Here is an 18,308-nt window from a genome sequence, read left to right on the forward strand (position 1 = left end):
ATAAACAACACAGCACAATGCATAAAAACTTTGTTAAACATTGTATTGAAAGTAAAGTTACAAGGGCCTGAATTGTTTGCTCTGTCTCTGTGCAACTCTACAACACATACAGTGATAGGTGTTGCAGGCAGGCATTCCTGAGACTCTGCTGTGTGATGGGTTAATTGCTTTTGACAGCCAGGTTAACACGTAACAATGGATAATGAGAGCGGGGCCCCCAGTCCACTGCCCTGCACACCAAACCTCGTTTTATCCAGCTGTGGTGGCTGTCAGCACCCAGCTTCTGGAATGAGAGCCCTTGGGCAGGGCAGGAGCCAAAAGCCATTAAGGCTGTGCCAAGTAAAGGGAAACACTGGTGTACAAAGATAGCAGTCACCCCAGCATGCTTCACTACCGTTCATAAAGGATCACGCCATCTGCCCTTGTCTCAGTTACACTGCTGTGTACTGAGGAGTCAGAAACTCAGAAGTGGGGCAGAGGACAGAGTTGTTTCCTAACACACAGTGTTCAAAGATCCACTATAGACCCAGACCCAGGAGTATATTTCAATATACAGTAATATGAATCACAGTTAAGTCATAAAGTTTAATCAAATATTAGAACATTGAAACACAGAGAGATCCCTGTCCAAGTAACATTGCTGAATTTATAGTAAAGTCAGCAGTACTTGCTGTGAAAGAAGTCTTGTGGCAAAATGAGATGTTCTGCCTGAGCCTGAAACTGGAACCTTTATCAAACAGCTTTTGACCCCAAGACCAGTTCTGATTAGGAATTCTGCTTCCTGTGTCCTATTTTAAGCATGCAAAGGGAAATGCAGAAGGGTGCGTTATATTATGTTTTCAACAGATGTTAAACTACACATTTTCACCTACACACCATTCCTGTTAGCCACAATATGTTTGTACAGTTTGATTTCTGCACAGACCAAGCAAGATCTCCATTGCAATAACAGTTCTGATCAGTTTACGCTTTTAGAAGATGTAAGCTTTTATTGTAAGACAAAACCAGGCATTCAGTTAATGCATAAGACATTATTTTGAATAACACATGAATTTACACATGTTCAAATAAATGTAAAATATATATATAACTATATGAATACTGGACATCGGACTCTGCTTAATCAACACAATTTGAACAGGAGTCTGCAGTGCACAATATCTGAAATGGATCAAACTGTTGCACAATGTAGTTTGAGTCTTACTTGCTTCCAGGGGGCAAAAGAGACATCAATCTGGGGGAATTAAGGGATTTGGATTAGGTCAGCTTTTCTAAAGTGATCACAGTGCCACATGTGTTTTCCAGGCTGCTATTTGCACTCCTCGAATGAAAGCACATTTCAAAATTTAAAAACTTTTTTTAATGGCACATTACTGTGTGGTAAACAGAAATCCCAAAACAACTGTTAAAAACCATTGAATTGAAATGTCCACAATTACTGCAATCACTGCTACCGCTTAATAATAGTTGGACTCCATTAAGTCTTATTATCTGATTTAATGCGCAAATTAAGAAAATGGTTGAAGGGCAGTCAGTCCAGCAATAATAATGAGATCATGAATAGCAATTTGTAAGAGCAAGGGTTGTGCTATAAAGGATCAAGCAGCTGAAACATAGACAAAATTAAATGCCTCCAAAAATACCCTAATAAGTAGGAAATGTCAGATATGATTTTATTGCCTCAATATACAGTAGTACACAGCTAATAAACTTTTAATTTAACTGATCACTGAACTCAGTCAATTCATCTGTATCTTCTTTTCTCGGAGCAGTCAATCTAGAAAAGCATTTGCACAGGATTTGTATTATACAGTAAATGCTTTTATTTACTGTAAATGTCTCTTTACCCTGGGGGAAAAATCTGGTTCAGCTGTCTCTTTTCTTAGCTTATTTACAGTTAAGTTCACCTTTATACTTATATTGTTACAACTCTGTGCCCTGATCGCATCAGCTATCAGCAGCCAAGCAAGGATTATAGCAGATTTACATTTTGAAAATAAGATCCTTAGAACGAATATCCTTCACCACTGAGCTTGAACAAAAACTTATTTCACCATAATCCCTCATAAGACAATTTAATGTGCCTGTGAGATATTCCGTACTGGCTTAGTAGGGTAAAGACCAGGAACATGAGCCATGATGAGGATGGTGATTAATATTTACAGACCTTTCAGTGAGACAATTAATTGTATGGGCTCACAGATTGGTCAAGAGCCATCCTTTACAGTGTACCTTTGGGAATTATCACTCGCATTATCACAGGTCTCCCAGCATGTAAGGTCAGCACAAAGCAATGTCCTTTTGAAATCTTATCTTCAGTAATTGATGGCTAACAGCTATAAGACCATAATCATTATGCCCTTGGCTAATGACCAGATAACTGATAGGTATCTCACTAGTAGCACTGTTATAGACGCACATAGTTGAATTCTTCTGGGGCTCAGCAATATGGAAACTGATCTTTAATCCTCTATTTGTGAACAGCTTCTTCCTTTGTTCAGCAGTCGGACCATTTGAAATGGATTCTGTTGTCAGCTGTTGTTGCACTCTCGCCAGTCGATGTGCAGATGGTGACGCACATTCTCTGCGTAGCACGCCTCTCCTGCATTCTCCAACACACAGGTGTCCCACTCTTTTCTGTCTAAGACTGCACTGAAGAGCAACAAAGGTTTTAAAACCTGTATGACATTTGCATGCCATAAAAAACTTTCTAGAGTACATCTGGAGCCATAGACTATGAAAAAGTAAACAGGAGATTCTTGTGTCCTCATAAAAGATTAATGCCTCTTATTAGAGTGAGAGAAGAGCTGCATGTTTAACTCAAAGCTGCTTTCATGAGTGACTTCAGTGGGTGATTGTAACCCAGGTGTAAAAAGTATGAATAGGTTCTCTCCGTTAATACTGTAAATGCCTCATTTTTACTCACAGCACAATATTTTTCATTTTTTCAGTTTTCTACTCTTTGTACATTTATTGACCTTTCATAAGGATTCCATCCTGTTCTTTGTTTTCTCTTTGTACTGGTTCCATAGACGTCTCTGTAGAGCTGCTAATGCCAGTATGAGGATTAAAACCATTAAGATGTTGGACTCCAGTAACAAGTTTTCCTTCTTTTCAGTTAGGAAAACATTTTATTTTTAAAAACAACAAAATATAAATTAAGAGTTCATAGCATGGATCCTTTTACTCTATCTCTCTGTGTTACACATGAAAGCCTGTTTCATATTTGAAATCTAAAGAACTCTTCAGACCCTACAGAACGCCCCATAAACATTTGAAATCCCAGTCCTACCCCAGCACTGTAAAAATTAGAACCACTGCATATACTGTAGCTTATCTCACTGTAATAAAGAATCCCAAGGAACCATTAGTACAAAGTGTTTTACTGTTTTAATTTAAAAAAAAAGTAAAATCAGATCTCTAAAATAGGAATCTTTTAAATAAATCTTTGTAGTTCTGCAGTTTTGAAATATCTCCATTAGGAACATCTACAGTGAAAGCTCTACACTTTAAAGTATCCATTTAAGTCAAACTGTGGAGCAGTAATGTTGCTGTCTCAGCCACTAGCCCAGCAGCTTAGAAGATGACAGAGCCTATCAGCAGGCTTTAACTCCTATCTTTATCAGCCTGGGCTCAATCTCATATACTGTACCTCTGCTCTCAGGCCGCTTGCTTTCAGAATGTGCAGAATGCTCAGGCTTTGAGTATGTCAATGACAGACAGGTCCCTGAGCAGAGGCCGAGATGACTTAGTTCAAAGCTACGCTAGGAAGAAAGAAATGCCTCACATTCTTTATGCCTGATAACACCATTTCCCAGTGAGACCTCTTGGCAGTTTTTGATTCACTTAAGACAGTTTTGACCTAATAAACTGGGTGATGGTTGGATGGCGGTGGTTCATCGCGGTTTCCATTTGCACGTGTGGAAGACTTACAATAACTCAAGCAACACCGAATTCCTTCAGTCCTGGGGTTAGGCGACATGGGATTGGCAGCACAGGAAGGTGATGACTTATGTACTCAGGTTTTGAGGTGAGAAATGCGAAAGTGGCAGGGTGTATTCTGTCAGACACCCTTTGACAGATGCGGCAAAAGAGCTATTTAGCAGGTTATCTTTACAAATACTGTAAATAGGATGCCTTAGCTCAAGAATTCCGACCGTTGTGAGGGAAAGTGTGCTCAGTAAATGACCTAGATAAGCAGTTTGCCTGGATCGGAAGGGTTGGTCCTTTACTCAATATGTGACATGAGTAATGTGGGATTTTAATTGTGTGCACATCCCATGACAGGTCTGTCCGAGCGTGCTTCACAACCTGCAGATGAACAGCTCTTGAACAATGAGCGACAAGGGTGCTTCTGGGCTGCAATGCAAATCTGCACTTAGCTGTTGCTCGATTCATTTTTTTTTTACTTGAACCAAAAGACCATCATCATCATCATCATCAAAATAATAATAACCTCCTATTACCAAAGTTGTTGCAGTTTGGTGTGCTTTCACTGTAATTCACTATAGTGCTAGGTCATAATAATAGATGGAAATATTGTTTTTTTCACCTTTTGTTTTGTCAGGATTTGGATTTTATGAGCATCAACCCTTATGGGTTTAATATTATGATGCTGAGCATTCCCTAACTAAACCAAAAGTTTCCTTAGAGTGTGTGAGGAAAAACCGACAGCACGGAGACTTATTTAAATTGGACAACACACAATGGGGATATTGAGAGGGCTTTATGCTGACTGTGCACCTTGGCAGCAGTTATACGGTTCAGACTCAATTCCCTTCTCCACGGGGGCCTAAAAATCGTCCTGGGAGATGCTGCACTTGTCTTTCCACCACCGAGCAAATTTGTATCTCCTTGCGGCTGTGAAGCTGATGTTAGTGTTTTAACGGCGGCTCTGTGCGTTGAGAAGGGAGCAGGTCCTGTATGAGGCCACTCAGGGGCTGTTATGAAAAGGAAATAGCTGATTAGCTCACCCCGGACCCTGTGATGCAGAGTCGATTCCAAGTGAATGTGATTCAGCAAATCCCTTTATAAGACATGCATATTTCATAGATACCATTTTTCTTCCCATTTTGGAAAGGAAAGATCTCAAAACAGCCTCCGTCAGACTGTGTCCAGTAGGCAACTTCTGTTATGACCCATGTCCCAGGGATTTATCCTGTTTATTTTGACTGGTCTCGCCATCTTCTCTGTTGACTTTTCATAATTTTAATGTTGTGCTGTTGCTCCCAGAATAGAAACAGCCTGATTGTTTGTTTACTTATATACAAATCCACAGGGAAACGGATGCTTATAAATACTGAGTCTGCATCAGCGATCTGGCATCCATCCATCCTACAAAAGCATTACAAGTCCTCATTTAAATGCCTCTTATGAGAGGCGGTAGGGGCCAATTTTATCGTCTCGATCTGTGTGCGAATGAGACAACCACCTTCACTGGGACTTTTCGATTTCTGCTCTCTGCGCCTCGCAGTTCAGATGATTGCTGCAGCTCAGGCCTCTGCCAGGTGAAAAATGTTGTTTCTTATAGTAAAAAACATAAGAACAGTTACAAACGAGAGGAAGCCATTTGGCCCAACCAGTCTGGTAGTTAGTAACTAATTAGTCCAGGAAACATATTCAGCCATTTCGTGGAAGAAATTAGGGTATCAGCTTCAAAAACATTGCCGGGTAGCCTGTTGTAAAACAGTATCAGCAGCAGTTTGACTAATGTCTTTCTCCCCTTGTGCTTCCTGTGCCCCTCCCCTGTGTCGTTCTGCAGACGTTGATGAGTGCCAGGTTCACAATGGAGGCTGCCAGCACCGGTGTGTGAACACACGGGGCTCCTACTACTGCGAGTGCAACCCGGGCTCGCGCTTGCACACAGATGGCCGGACCTGCATCGGTGAGAGACCACGCCCCGCAGTCACGGGCACTGGCCCCCGGGGTGACTAGTCTCCGAGGGGTGCCGGCCTGTCGGTCTGTTCGGATTCGTTTGGGATTTTCAGGACAGGCCGGGGGCAGAGCAGGGGGTGTTGACGTCACTTTTTGAGAGCTGAATAATGTATACTGTGACAGGCCTACCTCTGAGCGCGTGGCCAAACCACAACGGAAAACTGAGATGCTGTGTGAGGAGGATTTATTTAACCCAAAAGTCTTCAGAATATCTGACACAATCGCCTCTTTTACACAATCCACTACCAACTCTACCCATAAATGGGTTGATATACTGTTCCAAACTTAGTCTGAACTGAAACCCATGCAAAAAATATGACTCTTTTCGGCGATTAGCTTATTAATCAACTGGACCTGTTAACCTATTTACATGTAACAGGTGGGCGAATGGGCTCTAGTGGCAGGTTAGCTGGAACTGCTAGGCTTGTTACAACTGGCTCTGTTACAACATACTGTACCAGAAAAAATCAGCTCCACACAAAGGAGGTCTGTTTCTAATAATAATAATAATAATAATAATAATAATAATGTTTCTTTATTAGCCCTATACAATGTCTTGCATTAGGAATTCGTCTTATCGCATACCCCATCTTTTCTCCATGGAGACACAGACACACAGACAGGGAGAGAGAAGCTTGGGGTCAGAGCGCAGGGTCTGCCATTGTACGGCGCCCCTGGAGCAGTTAGGGTTATGGGCCTTGCTCAGGGGCCCAACGGAGTAGGATTCCTCTGCAATCTTCCAGTCACAGGCGCGCATCCTTAGCCACAGAGCCACTGCTCCGCCCACAGAGCCACTGCTCCGCCCACTGCTTCTGTAGGTGCTTGAATTATAGTTCAGCCTCATTTACAAGTGAGGACTCTTTTTTTAAGTGCCTTATGTATGTGCTTTACCTGTGAATTAGAATGTGCAATTGGGCATAGACGCTCAGTAAGGTTAGAGCAGAAAGAGGCGTAAGTATTTCCTCTGATAGCTCTGGGAATTTCACTTAGAGCAGATTACAGCAAAACTCCCAAGACAGTTCCTGAGCTCTTCTGTTGCTGTTAGTGCCTGTTGAAAGGCAGTGCAGGCCAACTGCAAATCTAGTGCCAGCTCAGTGCTGAGGCCAGTCTTCAGAGAGAAATCCGGCTAATGTCTCTGTGCTTGCCAGTGGGTGTGGACAGCATGCTCCCTGCTGTTCTGGAGAAGGCTAATGTCATTAGCATCCTCATTGTGAATTTCTGCCATGCAGTATTTATAGAGGTTTTGCTGGGCCAGTTTAGTTTATTTTTTATTAGTTCGAGCTGGCCTCAGGGACATATTGAGCCATTTCTATAACAGAAACAGAAGTTATTTAAACTGAAGAGGTAGGTGCAGTCCAGTAGGAAGGGGGTGCAAAAGACTTCTAAATGTCAGATTGCATTTGGAGGTTTTTTTTTTTTACAATTTATGATATGCTTCTAAATAGCATTTTCCACATACAGGTAGGTACTCCATGTCATTACCCACCCCGACTCTTCTGCAATATGGTATTGAAAGTTTAGTTCATCTTAATACATGATTTAAATCTTTGGAAACTTTGTCAGTTACGTAATAAAGTTGTTTTACCCTCACCTTCCAAAATATTATGAACTTTTTACAAATAGCATACTGAGCTTCTGTAAGCATGAACACATGAAGTTTATTTCCCATTCATACTGCTGTCATGAGAGTAGTGGAGTGTGAGATTAAATTGCACATTCCACAGGTTGCAGTGGTTTTCAGTTGTATTGAGATCCAGTTTTTCGGGTATTCATGCTCCTCAAACCAACCTCAAATTGTCTGCCACCGAGAGAACTATTTTTCTGTAGTATTTTGGCCGGTGAGTTTAAAATATTTATCTCAGGCACAAATCGGAAGAGCCAAGGTCGTTTACATCTTTTCTCAAATCTGATGACAACAGGATTGGCACCACTCCTCTCAGGTAGAATCTTCTGCCCCCAGACATGCTTGGCACTTTCTGTCCCCTGAGTCCCAGTGTGATCTGACAGAATCTCACTGATAGGAATGCTAGCTCTTGAAGGTGACAGGAAGTTCATATCTTTGGACCCCTGAAGCGTTTCTGTTTGGAAAAAGAAAAGAGATTTCAGTTCGCAGCCTTGAAATATGGATTTAATAATGTGTTTCTAATCGTGGAATGCTGATAGCATGTTTTTCTACTGTCTGCTCTGAGCCAAATATTCAACCCCTGACAAAGTCACCCTACAGTCTGAAATTGAGATTTTCTCAATTTTATGCTTGACTTTTGAGATTTACCGTTAATATAAAAGTTTAAATATGCTTAAACAGTAGCCTTCATTATAGAATGAACATACAGATATAACTACGGTAAATCCTAGGCTGTTACATGAGAAGAAATTATTCAAAATCTACAGTATTTTCAGTATCAACAGCATCCATAGTCAAAATTTGGTCTGACCAACTTTTTCATACTCTCTCAAGTATTTCTGATATTTCAATTTTCTGTCAGCCATTTGTAGTTAATTAGAAGAAGACACGGCCATGTTTTCTGAAAGAAGCAATATGAAAACAAGGCAGGGTGGAATGACTGCAAACCACCCCCCGAATTAGAGAGATGTAGTCCATGAAATGTGCATTCTTATAGCTGATTTCCAACTAAAAAAAAAGGCATCAGACAGTGTGACATGAGGAGTCTCCAGTGCCTCTACAGTAAGAACATACTGTAGGCAGTGTGCCATTGAGGTTGGCCTCTGTGGTGACCCAGCACGCTGCTCTCAGCTTAGACAAGAAACCATGTTGTGTTTCCTGCAATTAGACCAGGGTGAATGGAATGATGTACCACTCTCTTTTCAAACAGCAATAAGAGCAAAACACAGCCATAGTCATAGGGATTGGGGTACCACTGATCACCATACCCTGACTCAGAATCATATTCAGATATACCCGTGGTTTGATCCCATCCAGTGAATTAAATTCAACAGCTGTTTTCAGGGTGCGCTTTTCAAACCTGCACCATTCAATAGCTTTTAAGAATCAAAAAGCAGTTGCAAAACAGCACTGCACAAGCAGAATTCTGAGCATTCCCCTGGTTTTAGTGTTCATGAGGCTGTAATGAGGATTTCTGGAAAGCCATCTAGACATGCGCCACCTGGGGTGGAAAGCTGGATTTAGCGTCCCTGCTGTTTTCTGCTGAATTAGTACAGGTCTGATGCCATAAATTCAGACTCTCCTGTTCACTCACTGAAGAGGTTAATACTGAGGTGCAATATTTCAAACCAGAAAGGAATGGTGAGATGTTTGTAGCAATAACAGAAGGGTGATGTCAAAAGAATGACCTTGGCAGAGTCTACCTTTCACACACAGGTCTCTCTAGCCATCATCCACACTGAAGGCTCTCCTGCTGCCTGATCGTTTATGTGAGTCATCAGATGGTTTTTTAATGACACAGAGCAAAGCAGTTTGTAGGGGTATTTTTCATGATTTGCTTTGGTCCCAGTTCTAAGATGTTAATCTCTATGAATACACTATGAATACACTGAGAACCAACGGGGTCACCGATCACCAAAATTCCAAGCATTTGATGGAGAGAAGACACATTATTATTTTTTGTTTGAGAATTTTCTTTAGAAGTTAAATTAAGAACTGACACTTCACCCTCACAGAATGGGCTGCTTCTGCTCCTCTGTTGAAAACTGTGTTCGAGTTAAACTGGGGCTTGTCTAATTTCTAAGTTTCTTGCACCTTAGAGGCTCTATTGTCTTGGAACAATCCCATGAAGGAGCTAAAACAGTGCTTTAGCCTGTCTGGAACTATTATAGATTGTACAATAGTAGATGCAATGAGTGCAGTGACTTCAGTGGAAAGCACACTGAAACAAAACAGCTCTGCATATGTAATTGATATGTAGTGAACATTTTGATCCCATTTATCCATAGTGCTTTGTACAAGTTATTAGGCACTTCTTTGTTTTCCCTTATCATGCATATTTGACTACAAACAGATTCACTTCTTTTTAAATGATATCACATAGCTGGCTGGAGGTTTTAAGTTGTTGTTGTTGTTGTTGTTAATGCATGTGTTTCTCTTAAAAGTGTACAGTCTCTTTTTTTTGTTTGTTGCTTAAACTGACCAGAAAATGATCATTTGTATAACTGCTCTTGCTTTCAGAGAAGCCCACTCACTCCCACCTCTCTTCTCCCGTCTCTCTCTCAGCTGTCAACTCCTGTGCCATTGGTAACGGTGGCTGTGAACAGGATTGTGTTCAGCTGTCCCTGGCACACTATCAGTGCCAATGTAGGCACAACTACCAGCTGACAGAGGATGGCAAACACTGCAAATGTGAGTAGAACCCAAGCCAATGAGGGGTCTTTTTTCAGGATGATAAGGGCTAAGCAGTACACTGAGCAACCATTATGTTAACTACATAAATTACCAAATGAGAAGCCTGTTTCCTGTAGGATATATTTTGGTACAAGTAGATGACAATGCATCTGGGCTGTAGCTAATAACAGGATGTGCTTCTTTAATATGAATTTCATTTTTACCTACCCCTTAGGCGTCTTAAAAGCAGTCCAGCTTTGAGGTTTGCATGCTCCGTGTGTGTCCGCCTGGAGCCCTGGACAGTTCCAGGGGTGTTTTACTTGCATTCTTCAGTTTTATCCAGACCGAAGTATCAGAAACGATGTCAGGGTGCTGACAGTGTCAGCCGCTGAGGAAAGGATTAGGGATTGAGAAGAGGGTCAAGAAATTGCTCCTTAATACACAAGAGGCAATTTCCCCTTGTACATGTTTAGTAAGAAAATAATATAAGTTGAAGCTCATTGTTTGACCTAAAATAGTTTTTGCCTCTGTTCACTTTGCTCAATACAATATTTCTATGCTTTTCCCGATGCAGCCTTTGAATGTTTTGGAAACATATCAGGAAAACACTTTTTATAGAGGCATAAGGCTTTGCTTTGTGATCAGTCTTCATGATCGAGCAACTCTGTGATCAGTCTAATAGTTCAGCAAAAAGTTATGAAGGAAGATCTTGGCTACTTTGGAGACTGTAGCCTCGAGATGAAACATAATTGCACAAATACACACCACAGTGTCAGATAAATCAAGTCTATTTGGCAGAGAGAATCAGATGGAAAAACATATTGCAATTCTGCTGAACCAGACAGAAGTGCCTGAGTGCTGACAGTTTTGCCAAATACTGTAGAAGAACTTTGCCTTCTCTGTTTGGCCTGGCTTTCTGAGCCCAGTGCCTGTTGGCAATTGGGTTGTGTTTTCATGAACTCATTATGATACCTGCTTCCTGATCACAGCAATCACTCTGTAGGTATACGGTTGAGCCTTCATAAAATGACATTGCTGGTTTTGTCATTATAAACATTAAAAGTACAACATTGTAGGCCAAGGAGTTATTGCTTTTTCTCCAGCAGAAACAAAATCCTTACTTTGACCTGTATAAGAAATGTATGAGTTATGTATAATATAATATATAACAAATCAAAATATTGGAAATTATGCATTTCTTAGCAGGGCAATGTTAGTGCCATTAATATTATTAATACATAAGACACTTTGTGTGAACTTGTGACATACAGTAACAATGTAAATATGAGGTATAAGTACAATGATACTATTGAAAAAAGTTGACCACAATGAAAAGAAGCTTTCTAGCCATTCAGCATGTACTGAAACTCCTAGCCATGTTGTCTGTCAGCAGCACAATTCTGCAGTGCTTTAGAAACAGGTACAACTGGAACACACGAAAGAGATTTCAATAAATGCAAATGAGATAATACACACTTCCAGTTCCTCTGTTGTGAATGAGAAGAAATGGCACCGATACACCTTTAAGATTGATGTAAATGCTCTTTAGTTCTGCTTTTTTTCCGCAAAATTGCTCATGCCTGATTATGGTCTACTGGCACCACCACAAGTTAACATGAAGCCTTCGCCAAGAAACTTCACTTTAAATAGAGCGGAATGGACAGCTGCAGAATTATTACTGATTTTATTTTGTGCTCGTTGCCAAACAATGAACCGGCCGTGCAGGATGAAGCAGTTTCACTGTTGTATTAATGATTTTATGATTTTTAATTTCAGAAATGTTTGATTGAGAGCCATAAACAAGTTCCGCTCCTCTAGTATTTCCTTTTTCTCTAGCATTCTAAACCATCATCAGGTGCACCTACTGTTTGCACGACGTTGGAAGCTGAGAAGCTGGAGGGTTGGGGGCGTCTGTACCCCAGCGTCTGAAGGGCACAGGCCTTTTCTTTGTTCTTTACTACCCCCATTAATGCAGTTATGGAACTGGTAGGACCTCATGAGGTGATACTTCAGCCAACCCCTACTCACACCACTTTCTTCATCATTGCCAGTCCATGTTTAAATTCTGTCCATGTGCTGTTGCTTCAAATAATGTGCCCAAGGATGCATGTTGTAGAAAACTCACAGAAAAGGGCAGCCCATCAGCTCCAGTGAGTTTACAGTATAAACATGCCTTTGAATTCAGTCATTCTGGGGAAATGCCAGGAGACAGGTTTCATTTTGTGGTGTCATCAGCCCCCTGAGTACCACAGTCATCTCTTCCACTCGCTTGGACCGATCACAATCACAGAGAGCATCTGGCAGAAGGCCCTCAGGTTTGGATCTGATCAAGACTTATGGGAAACAACACCAACAGAATCAGCACAGCTGAGGACAGGATCTTGTGTTAGAAGTGGAGACAGGAGCTCTGCTGGTAGTCAATGTGACCTTTAGCTCTCCTCCTGATTGATTCTGTCTGTGAACTCTTGACAAATTGTGGGAATTTATTACAATTAAACCTTCTAGAGGATCTGATTTCGTCCCTCACTTCCTACATGATGTTGTTGATTAGATTTGAAAAATTAGGTTTGTGTTTGGATAATAGCCTTTCAAGAGCTCATAATAGTTTACAATTGTTTGGGCAACACGTCACTCCATGGGAGCTCGTGGCTGTAAAAAACAAATACAGAGATGTCTGAAGTATGATTCAGATGCAAAACTCCCTTCTATCCATCTGAAAGCTGCTCCTTGCAGAAGAATTTATTTTATGGGGGTTTGAGAGGCATTAGACGTTCTGAATCTTAGGTGGACCTTGACACATTCCAGTCAACAACCTTCACGCTGTTCCAAGCCTTCAGGGTTTGGCTTCTCTGTAAATTGTAGGTTCAGTCATGGTTTGTCAAACAGTAATAATCTTAAGTAACCTGGAGTCCAGCAAAGTCTGGCTTCTTATACCTTTGTTCTTAGGCTCAGTCCTGGAAGTGATTACGGTAGTTTATAACATGCAGAAAAGCAGCCGCCCTTCTGTCAATTTCAGTTTCATTCTGACCAGTTCACCTCCCTTCCCACAAGAATGTGGGAAGTGAGAGGAATGAGAATCGGCATGGCTATACTGTACTTTCTTTTCTGGTGTAATGCTGGAAAAGAAGTAGATTCTTTTCTGGTTTTCTTTTTTTGTTGTTTTATCATCATGATGATTTTCTGTGTGTCCTGGCTCGATTCCACTGTCCAGATTGTAACCTATCAGTAACCTATTCATCCAAATCTGATTGGTGATGCAATTGCTCCACTGTGTAGTGGGGGATGCTGCCACCGAAAGGCAGAAAGAAGTGGGTTACCTTTATATGTTCAGAGCTTTGAGATATGGGATGGGAAATGCTATAGAAACACAAGCAGGGTTTCCACAGTTCTGAAAAGGCTTCAGTCGACCAGGATGTCCTTGGTTTTGGCACGCAGTAGTGTGATACCGTACTGGGGGGCGTCTGAATTTGCTCGCACCACTGCAGGCTCTGCAGAGCAGGAGCGGGCAGGGAGGTCTCTAAAGCCTGGCGCCCTCTGTGTGTTGCAGTGAGGAGCCCCTGTGCTGACAGGAATGGCGGCTGTGTGCACAAGTGCCACAATCATGGAGGAGTGGCCCGTTGTGACTGCCATGCTGGCTACAGGCTGGCGCGGGACAACAGGAACTGTGAAGGTACGAACTCAAGCAAAGGGAAACAGGAAGCTGGGGAGGTATAGTGTGGCACACTCCATCTGCTGCAGTCGTGTGCATCTACAATTATGTAGTCATTTCATTGCCACTTCCTAAATGGAGTAAGCATTCAATCCATTTACATGCTATACACTTCATTAGTTAATAACCTTGGTTCAGACACATCTTACATGTTTTTTTTTGCTCCAGTGTTTATGCAATAGAAAGAAAATATGATTTCCAGTTGGGCAGGAATTTATCTGGACTTTGAAAATGTAAAGCACAGTTTCGAAAATAGCTCTGTTGCTTTTTTTTCCCCCACAGCTTGGGAAAGCGCTGAAATTAGTGCATATAGTTAAGCTGGAATGAATGCAGGAGAGTCTGGCCTGTGAAGCCATGTGTTTCCTTTCTTTGGGGGCAGCTGTAGGAAAGGGGCAGCAAGCTTGGTGATCTGGCCTTCCAAACTATCCTTCAGAATATGTTTCTGCATTGCATCCATGCATGTGCTATCCTGGGAGTTTGGTCAATAACCATGCACTAAAAAGCATTGTCTGCACACCCATGGCTTTAACATAGGTTAGTTATAACTTACAGATTTGTTCATCCAGTTCTAGCTGTAAGTTGCCTGAACAGGCGCGTGTGAGTTTCTGTGCATCTCAGGATAGTCACAGTCTGACTGGACTTCTGGCACAGTGTGCTTCTTTGTGGTCACACACGTCATTCTGCATTTCAGATTTAAGAAATGACCTAGAATTCTGCCTAAATGTGGCCTAGGAACATTTCTGGTCATGGTGACTTTCTCGTTTTGTCCCTTGTGCGGTTTCCTTCGCACCATGATGGATGTGGGTTGCAGACATCAACGAGTGTGAGACTGGCCAGGCCGTCTGTTCCCATGACTGCCGAAACACGCGCGGATCTTTCTCCTGCATCTGCAACGCCGGCTACGAGCTGGGCAGCGATGGCAGGCAGTGCTACAGTAAGTTCAACTCCCTGTGTTTCTCCTGAATGATAACAGGATCTTTCTGGGCCTCTTGTTTCTCAACGCCATGTCTTAATGTACAGAAAATGTAGCTATTAGTCATAAAATAAAATGCCATTTAATGTTTTCTGAACATAGTCTTCAGGTGAAATAGAGAAAGCTTCACTGGACATGTACAATACTGGACAGTTTGTTTTTTGTTTACCATCCAACCTTGTCCCTGTATGGCCATATCAGTTTGCTTTTCACATCTTATCAGTTTGCTTGCTCCTTTCTTCAACGAGTGGTTCAGTGGGTCCAGAGTCGCTCGTTCGATTTATTAGCATCACTGTGTTCCTCCGTGTAGACAGGCCAGTATCTGGGGTGGGTGTCTCTGTGTTAAGGTGCCCAGTCACTGACCTGGGTGCCCGTCTGTCTGCCAGGGATCGAGATGGAGATTGTGAACAGCTGTGAGACCAACAACGGTGGCTGCTCCCACCACTGCCAGCATTCCAACAGGGGATCAGTCTGCAGCTGTGACAGCGGCTACCAGCTGGACACTGACCTCAGGACGTGTGTAGGTAAGGGGCTGTCCATCTGTCAACTACTGTACTGTACGTGCAAGACATCCAACTGTGGCAGATGAATTAACAGTATTTTAATAAGCCTGTTACTTTCTGCCATTTATAATATAATAAATAATAGGTTGGGCATAAAGTAAAACAATGAAACGGTGGCCTTGAATCAAAAAGGTCTCAGTTTAACAGATGAACATAAGCAAGTCAATCAGAGACATGGAAGCTCCTATCAATTTAAAATCCATTCTTCATCTTTTGATCATACGAATGCTGCCTTGATGTACTAAGAACTGGCAAATTTGCAAATTAATATCTTGTTAAAATAAGCGCATTCAATGAACTCCACCCCCATATACAGTATTTTCAAACTCTTTTAAGACACATCTGTCCCACTCTGAATACATAAAGGAGTTCAAAGCAGCATATAAGATTTGCATTCTATTTTAAGATCATATTCTGAATATATATAATATAATATATATATATTGTTAGACTTTAATTAGACTAAAAGAATTTGTATAAATGGGAGATTCTTCAACCTACGTATACATGTATACTGTAAATCAGTAACTGCTCTTCTGAAACTTACTGTAGGAGAAGGGCTTGCATAATGCCATTGCTAATAATGCTCAATATTTTTGGAGAACTGTCCATTTCTCACAGAGATGCGATGGTCCAGCTTCTACACATCTCAGAAACAGTTATTTCACTTCGGAGGTTAGACCTGAAGTAATGTCGTGCGTGTTTTTCTCCTGTTGAGAATTGTGCAGACGTGTTTCATGCAGTTGATGCCCAGAACTGCTTGGCCCACCTGCTCTGACACCAGACTTACCGGGCTGTTCTAAGCTGCTGGAGGGCTCTGAGTGCTGTTTGACCGCAGGGAACATGCAGAGCTTTTTCCACCTGGGCTTCCAGACATGTAGTGCAGGCACATCTGCCAAGCCCTGATGCCCAACACTTTTCAGTAAAATCCAACATGTGTTTTTAAATTTGACAGTGTTGTTCTAGTTGGTTAAAAAGACTTACTTGCTTTCCTGAAGTCATACAAGATAAGTGCAGTAATTGCTAAACAAGGGATCACTGTGCTTCGTGCAGATATAGACGAATGTGGAGGGGAAAGATCGTGCTGTGAGCAGGACTGTACTAACTACCCTGGAGGATACGAGTGTTACTGTAGGGCAGGATACCGCCTCAATACCGATGGCTGCAGCTGTGATGGTACAGTATAGTACTCTGATCTGTGTAGCCTGTCCTGTCTGCCTTTCCATTGTTTTGTTGTCTTTGTCCACTCTCTGTCTGCCTGTCCATCAAGACGGTTTGGTGTCTTCCCCTCATATACAGAATACAAGCTCTTCTTCAATACTTCAGTCCACTGCTGCAATAAATAGAATGGGAGCTCACAGAAACAAAATAGGGATACTCTTTTAGTGATGCACTATGATCGACCCTTAACTTTTCTGAGTTGAGGATTTTATTCCAGGTGTGGTAAACCTTTCTTCCACACACAAAATCAATCTCTGCTCAAATACATAATATATATCCTAGCCCTTACTTTGACATCACACTGGAAAGAATTAGAATTGTAGGTAGACTCCTCTGACTCTTGCAGGGATCACTTATGTACAGTAGCTTGTTAATTGCTTTGCCTACCATTAGAACGACTTGCATTTTAACACAAGATCATACAGCTCGTTCTGCACACACGAGAGAGCAGGACTGCTGTCTAGCCCAGCAGTACTTCCCAGCCCTGGTCCTGCAGGAACACGTGTCTTATGGTTTTTGTTCCAGCCAAGTTCTTCAAGGCTCAAGGCTCATTGATTTCAGTTTTGTGTTTGAGGCATATTTGTAAATTTGTCCTTTTTGTCTGAAGTTCTTGGAAACAGTGCCCTTGAAGAGGGGTAAAGCTCTGGACTGACCGAAGAGACAAATTGAATAGAAGTCTAACAAAGTAAACGGATCAATTAAGACATTAATTAGCATTTGAGGTTTAGAGCTCAGCTGAAATGAAAACCCAGGTTGAGAACCACTGATCTAGCCACCCAAGAGGCCCACTATACCTCTGTTAAATGAAGTTCAAAGTCTACAGTGCATTTTTAGATATATTCCCTACAGGACAGATGCGGTCATGGGACTGTAGGTTTGCCCCACCGGTTTAGCCAATACGACTGCAATGACCAGCACATTTTCTGATTTGAGTGAGCTGTGAGCTGGGTGGAGGTGTTTGTGCAGTTGGACAGCTGTATTGCCAAGGTGCTCATATCTGTGCTGGGCTTGATGCAGATGTGGACGAGTGCTCCTTGGACAACGGCGACTGTGAGCACACCTGCCAGAACACCGCTGGCTCTTTCCTCTGCTACTGCAACATTGGACACCGTCTGGATGAGGACCGTCGCTCCTGCATCCGTGAGTTAACCCACTTCCCACCTCTCCAGGAGTGTCTTCACCTCCATGGCTCCCACAACAATTGCACACGTAGAGTCTGGAACACGGCAACAACACAAGTACAGTAACTTCCTTTTCCATCGTCTTGGCAACAGGACCAGCCACAACGGGTTTGTGTTGAATCCTGGTCTTCGGGCCTTCATTCTAACTCAGTCCTCAATAACCTAAATCACCTCATTAGACCTAATTAATAGCTTCTCACAAGTCTTTTCATGGTAGGCCTTTAAAGAAATGAAGAAAACCAGCAGACAAAGTGACAGCCCGGGATCAGGACACCACTGTGTTAGGGCAATAGATGTTTGGAGTCAAACATTTCTGGTCTGCTATCTGATTGTTTAATCAAAGCTAAAACAATTTTGATCAGATGCTTTATGTCATTTAACAAAACCTGTGAATTAGCTCCCTTTCCCCCTTTTGGAGTGTGAGCTGCCA

General features: G+C 42.0%; 1 protein-coding gene across 6 annotated transcripts in view; it reads left to right on the plus strand.

Moving 5' to 3' along the window:
* Nucleotides 1-18,308, plus strand: part of LOC102683564 (multiple epidermal growth factor-like domains protein 6) — a 139,038-nt gene that overhangs the window by 92,611 nt on the left and 28,119 nt on the right. For all 6 annotated transcript variants that reach the window (XM_069183814.1, XM_069183815.1, XM_069183816.1 and 3 more), the window contains 7 exons: nucleotides 5,762-5,884; nucleotides 10,124-10,249; nucleotides 13,779-13,901; nucleotides 14,752-14,874; nucleotides 15,300-15,437; nucleotides 16,530-16,652; nucleotides 17,715-17,837. In XM_069183814.1, the coding sequence (XP_069039915.1) occupies nucleotides 5,762-5,884; nucleotides 10,124-10,249; nucleotides 13,779-13,901; nucleotides 14,752-14,874; nucleotides 15,300-15,437; nucleotides 16,530-16,652; nucleotides 17,715-17,837 (879 nt within the window). The remainder of the gene's footprint in view (nucleotides 1-5,761; nucleotides 5,885-10,123; nucleotides 10,250-13,778; nucleotides 13,902-14,751; nucleotides 14,875-15,299; nucleotides 15,438-16,529; nucleotides 16,653-17,714; nucleotides 17,838-18,308) is intronic.

Source organism: Lepisosteus oculatus, chromosome 25 (genome assembly GCF_040954835.1).
Source record: "Lepisosteus oculatus isolate fLepOcu1 chromosome 25, fLepOcu1.hap2, whole genome shotgun sequence".
NCBI lineage: Eukaryota > Metazoa > Chordata > Actinopteri > Semionotiformes > Lepisosteidae > Lepisosteus > Lepisosteus oculatus.